Raw genomic sequence first — 6,811 nt, 5'->3', positions numbered from 1 at the left:
TCTACAATTTGCCGCAAAATATGAAGCGATATCTTAAAATTGACAAAGATATTGATGATTAATTACAAAAATTTTACTGGAGTCACGGAACTGATTAACATTGGAATCTGTCAAAATTATATTGAGACAGATTAGTCGCACGAAGTTGGCAGCCCTGCTCAGTAAAACTCACTCACACAGATGAACATATGTTTATAATTATATTCCGTAGTAAACAAAACGACATAACCTATGAGCAATATGACATTTATTTAAAAAAAAAAACTAAACCAATTAATAATTGCACATGACCCACCGGAGTATTGAAAATTTTAATTTTCGTCACAAGTGATTTTTTTTATATATTTTTATATAATAATTTTTCTAGTTTTTGTGATGAAAATTCAAACCTACGATTTAAATTAATCACAATATCATCAATAATGATGTTAGCTGCAACAATTGAACACAGTTTAAATTATTTCAACACAAAAGAAGCTTTTAGTATGTCCAAAGATTTATCTGTATTGTATAATCATTTTGCTGAAGCTTATAATTTAGAAAAATCTTATGATGTTTCTGCAATCTGTAAGTATAGTATTTAAAAGAATAAAAATTTCTATTTTTTCTAGAGAAAATATTTCATATTTGATTGAGAATATATATATCTAATTTTAATGGAAATTTTAAATTGAATATTTTTTATTTATTAATTCATTTTTGTAATTTTTTTCTAACAGCTTACTGGAGATTTGCGGCAGTTTTATTTTTGTATATTATTAATAAAGTCAGTACAATCCAATGGAATTTCACAGATGTCTTCATCGTAGTAGTACGTATATATTCAATATAAAATTACAAACTTTTTTACTAAATTCCCTGGTCAAAAAATTTCTATGAATTATTTATAAATGTTTTTTGTATTACTCTATATTACTTTGGAAAAATTTACATGTTTTTGTCTTTCTTTAAATCTTCGGAGTTGACCAAGTCAAAATTTAAAAATATAATAAGTATTTTAAAACTAAAAAAAAAAGAAAACACACTTAAATAGTGAAAACAATCTCATTTTAAATATTTTTCCGGAATTATTCTCTTAAAAAAAATTCACCTCGGAGTAATACAAAAAACACCAAGTAATTTAGAAAAATATTATCACGTATTGCTTAGGTGGCGACTGGTTTAGCTGAAAAATACAAATATTTAAATAAATCAGTAATAAAATCACTTCGTAAAGAACGTAATGAAATTTATTGGCTTCAATGTAGAGAAAAATATGCTAAGTTAAGTGACTTGGTAAAAGAAACAGATAAAACAATTTCACCATTAATATTTTTATCATATTTTATAAATTTGTATATTATATGTATTCAACTTTATAATGGAATTTTGTAAGTAATAATTAAAAAAAGGTAAATAGTTTTTCATTGACAGTGAAAAGTGAATTTTTGTATAATATTACAGCATTACCGCAGATGGAACTCTAGCTTATGTTTATTTTTTTGCATCATTTTTATTTATTATTTCAAGAATAACAGCTGTTACAATGTCCGCTACTAGAATTCACAATCAAAGTAAAATTATTTTACCAAAAATCTATTGTTGTTCTCCTTCGTTATTCACACGAGAGGTTAAAATAATTATTAATTTTTTAAATTTATTGATCAATCGTGGTGATTTATTTACAACTGTTCTAATTTATTTCTATTTTAATTTTTTTTCAAGGCTGAACGTCTTCAATATCAATTAACAGTCGATGAAGTTGCACTGACAGGAATGAATTTTTTTTCAATTACTCGTCGTTTTATTTTTACTGTGAGTTGATAATTATATATCGATAATAATATCAATGTTATTAAATACTATGGTTGATTGTAAAAAGTGATTAACATTCTTTCAGCTAGTCGGTACAATTGTTACTTACGAAGTTATACTATTACAAGTCGTAAAACATTAACATAACAAAAATTTTATAAATTTTATAAATAATGCAACGAATATCTTAAATGTAACAACCAAAATGTTCATCATAAACCAAGACTTTTATGACCCATTCTGGCCGCACAAATATTCCAAGAAAACATTCAAGGCCACACGTGTACTAGTTCGTTTTACACCATAGACATGTACAATCTCATCCAAAAATTCAATGCATGAATAAAATATTAAATAATCTTTTATTGTATTTCATTATTGCTGTCTTGAATAAACTAAAGTTATTAAATAAATTATATCAAAATTCCAACATTATAAATAGGTACACTGGAAGGCAAAAAAAAATAATTGAATTAAGTAAAAGAATATGATGTGTTTTTGTTTCAGTTGCTTTGAATATAAAGACGATAGTGTAATTTAAAGCTGAGCTCGCAAAGTGTGGTGTAACTGAGTCAAAGTATTCAGCAACAATATATGATGGTGTTTGGTCAATTGGACTTGCTCTATTGAAACTTGAAAATTTATTAAATCAACAAAATTTAACTATCAATGAGTATACACTGTCAATTAGACGTAATGTTATTCAACGCCTATTGAAAAAATTTAAAAGTTTAAATTTCAAAATACTAAATTAATTAATTTAAAATTGAAATGATTGATTATTTTAATTAAGTCCAGTGTCTTTTAAAGGTGCTGATATAATTGGCATTACAGAATTTTATTAAATGCATGGTAAGTTATGTAAGAAATATTTGTAGTAAGATTAGGAGTTGATACTGGCACGGAGGTGGCCAACTCTTCGCCGTAATATTACAAATAGTCATGTTGTTTTTTTTACTTTAGTCGAACATAATGTGTTCATCTACAAGAACTCATCAGTAACATCAACACCAGCACATTTTTTAATGATGTTTTGATAATAAAAATAATTATCCTCTTCTTTTATATTTGAGTTCTGGCATCGATAATGTAAGAAAATATTTAAAATAATATTAGGAGTCGATATTGGCCCAGAGGTGGCTGACTAATAGGGCTTCATGCGGTACGAGACGAGACGAGACGAGATTCGACGAGTCTCGGTATCGGTCTCGCTCGTTCGCACCAGGTCTCGGTCTCGGTCTCGGTCTCGGTCTCGGTCTCGGTCTCGTCTCGCAAGTATCGCCGGGTCTCGCTTTTATACTAATATTTATTCATCCAAGTAAAGTAAAAAAAGTGATTGAATAATACCATGTATATTAAATTCGTGTAAAATAAAAACAATTAATATTGTATTACCTAATTTTTTTAAAATTATAAAATATAAAATAATGCAATAAATATTGAATTATTTTAATTAATAAATTGATTATTAATTTTATTATTAATAAAATTGATTAATCATACAAAATTATGACGAGAATTATTTTTATATACGACGTTTGTTTTTTATCGAGTATCCTATTTTTTCCATCTCGTTTTCTAGTTCTTCAACAAATGTCATATTCGAAGAGGCGTTATCAGTTGTAATACCTTGAATTTTCGATTCTAAACCAAAGTTTTTTAAATTAGTCTGAGAAAAGTCTTTAGAAATGCCATAAACAAATAGTATATTTTCTTTTTTTTTTTTCTTTTACTTCATCGAATTTTTTTCCAAGAAGTAAATCATTGCTTTTGAAACATCGAATACAAAAAATATCAGTTGAGGAAAATATAATTGGCGTAACTTAAGTCTTTACAATTTTCATTGATATACATAAGGCTTGTAAATATCTTGTGACTCTGGCGTCAGTGCCCTACTGTGCAGTGTCTTACTGTGCAGGAATATAACAGTTCTTTTTTTTCAATATGATTCGATACGGTAAGAAGGAAAATATTATTTAAAATTTTCAAGTCGCGAGACTGGCAAGGACTTTCGAACTGACTCTCTCGGTCTCGGTCTCGGTATCGTTTTATTGATTCAAGGCGGTCTCGGTCTCGGTCTCGGTCTCGGTCTCGGTCTCGCGTCTCGCGAGACGACGCATGCGAGACCGAGACTAGTCTCGGTACCGCATGAAGCCCTACTGACTAAGCGGAGTTCTATTACAAATGCGTCATGAAAACACATGACGCAATACAACATCAGGCCATAGCTTTTTCTAAGAAAAAGCAAATATAAACAACATAAACAAAATCCCAACGGCCGGGCCCTGTTGGACCCACTACTTCCTCTTGGTCGTCACTCGTCTCGGTGTGGTCTCATGAAGCGTATCGATCCAGATACATTTTAATTAATCTTGCGTCCATCTCGGATTGTCAACTGACTTATCATATTTAATAAATAATACTTATTAAAATATTTGTGTTGATTAAATTATTTCTAACAATAAATCATAGTAAAATAACTCTGTGTTTTAAAATAAATAATTTACATAAACTTGGATTATTTATTTTTTCTCTATTCACAAACTTTGTTTTATAGTCGTTTTGTCTAATAATAAAAAAAAAATATATAAACCAACATAATTATTATGAAATAAATGAATCATTGAAGGTTTTATCTTGTTGTTTTTTTTACTGATAAGCCCAAGTACTGTAGTGAGTCATGAATTCTGAAAAACTGAATAAGCAAGCTTTTTTTTTTATCATTTCAATTTTTATTATTATGAATTTTAAATATTATCAATGTAGTCATGATAATTTATCATGAATACATGAGAGTTGAATTTCGAAACAAAATAAAATATTTTTTAAAAACAAACTTAACTACTAAAAAACGGATAATGAGGTTTCTAAAAAAATAGGTCTATATTGATAAAATTTTATTTTTCAATATTTTTTTTTTATTACAATAGTGGTTTAGAAAAAAATTAAGTAATTAATCTCAAAATTTTTAATATAAAATCAATAAAACTGCTTTTTTTTACTTATTTTTTTTTTTTTTGTTTAAACAAAACCAATGGAACTTCTTCATTTTACGACTTTCTTAACTATAACTAACTATATTTGCTGACAACAGCAACTCCCCAAGAACATTTACAAAAATTTCAGGATGTTTTTTTTTGTAAGCTTTAAATGTTTCATTTTTCAAAACAGCTTGTAAATTTTTTTTCATAAATTCTAAACATTTTTCATTCAGTTTTTTAAGATTATATTTATCAGAAAAAACAAATATACTTGCAAAATTATCAAAATTTACCGTTCCGCTTATTATTTTTTCACAAACATTTTTAAGACAATCAACCTGATATTTTTCAGCAACAGCAAGTAGTTCAATTGGCATTTTGTTAACATTTGGCGATTCACCAGTATACATGAAATGTAGAAATTCTTCAAAAACATCTTCATCAATATCTTCAATGACAACTTCGTTTTTTTTATTTTCTTTTAATTGTTCGTGATTAAACAATGCAGAAAAAACTGGACTGCGTACTGCAAGAATTCCTTTGATTGCAGGAAATGATTTTTGACCCACTTGAATTGTAACATCAGATAATTGTTCATTTGACAAAAGTTTTTTCAAGTCTGCACTCAGTTGTTGTGTTGCATCAAATGTTGAAATTACATCAGAATTATTATTCGTTGGTTTTTTCGACATTGTTATTCTACAACAAATTTTGAGTACATTAGTATGTTGTATAGTATCATGTCCATTCACTTGTACAATTTGTTGGGGATTTCGACGTGCATTTGAGAAGTTTGATCTAGAAATATCCCATTTAATTTTGTCTGGAAATTTACTGAATGTATGTTCTCTATATATTTCATTATAATTATTTGATATTTTACATTCTATTTGTAATAAATATTGTGAAATATTATTAAATGATTGAAGTCGTAGCTCCACCCATAGGTATTGGCCTATATGTTCTATTTCCAAAAACCATTCATCATTAACATCAGAATAATGAGATGAAAAACTTGATGATATAATTTTTTCCGTGGCCGACTGACAGAAGTTCATAATTGTCCCCTCACATGCAAATTCAAAAGTTTCCATGCCATTAACAGAGTCTTGTTTTGACATTATCTGTTGCATATAAACCTTAGGAGATCCAGCATGGAACATGATTGTGTTGATTAATATTTCTTCTAGACCAATAAATTTTTTTTTTGGCACAATTGTGTTTGCGTATCTGTACAACTTAACTCAGACACTATGGTTGAACCGGTTGATAGCACTGGGCACTAAACAAGGCACTGGCACTGAATGAACCTCGAGAGTTGCGATCGCTTGCGATGCTAGAAGTGAAGGAGCCTCAAATTATCCGAGTTATATCCCCACTAGTCAGACGTAGCCACCACTTTTTAAATCCGTCACTCGGAAATATTCGGTATAGTGGATATATAACTTGAGGCTCTTTCTCTATTTCCTTCTAGCATCACGAGGTTCATTTAGTGGTTCAACCCGTTCACCATACTCAGGCATAATGGATTTTGGGTATTATGGTTGAATAAACTTATATCGATTAATCAAAAAATCTATACAAATTGATTGACATACGCGTTGATAACTATGATGATAATATACAACAATTAAAATTGAAAATTTTTTATTATAAAACAATATTTCTCAATAATAAACAAACACAGTTTTTTTTCGAAATAACTTTCATGTTGCGTTGGTTTTTTGTTCGATTTTTTTGACGATTTGTATACGAACTCTAAATCATATAAAACAGCTGTCCAGACCTCAAACGATATGTACCAATAGTATCAACATATGAGATATAGGTATAGCATTATTTTTCATTCAGATTTTTATACATAACTATATATATATAAAATTTATTTTTTTCACATACACAATATATTGTCATATATATAAATGATTCAATCATCAAAAATATATTGAATGCGATGTAAAGAACAATAACAACAAATAAAATAGAAAAAAAAAAACTGTAGTTATTTCAGAAGAAGCTGCAGAATCTGATGATGA

General features: G+C 28.1%; 1 protein-coding gene across 1 annotated transcript; it reads right to left on the bottom strand.

Moving 5' to 3' along the window:
* Window positions 1–547: 547 nt before the first annotated feature.
* LOC122859807 (speckle-type POZ protein-like A) lies at window positions 548–5,467 on the bottom strand. The gene is made up of 2 exons (XM_044163494.1): window positions 5,069–5,467; window positions 548–565 (listed from the first exon to the last, which is right to left on the bottom strand). Exons 1-2 carry the CDS (start codon window positions 5,465–5,467, stop codon window positions 548–550), a joined length of 417 nt encoding a protein of 138 aa, XP_044019429.1.
* Between the last annotated feature and the right edge of the window lie 1,344 nt (window positions 5,468–6,811).

The sequence above is a fragment of the Aphidius gifuensis genome, linkage group LG6 (assembly GCF_014905175.1).
Source record: "Aphidius gifuensis isolate YNYX2018 linkage group LG6, ASM1490517v1, whole genome shotgun sequence".
Lineage (NCBI taxonomy): Eukaryota > Metazoa > Arthropoda > Insecta > Hymenoptera > Braconidae > Aphidius > Aphidius gifuensis.
This window is presented reverse-complemented; position numbering and strand designations above follow the sequence as displayed.

What these genes read in the sequence shown, in the direction of transcription:
- LOC122859807 (XM_044163494.1), bottom strand. Translation starts at nt 5,467, where the DNA reads ATGTCGAAAAAACCAACGAATAATAATTCTGATGTAATTTCAACATTT.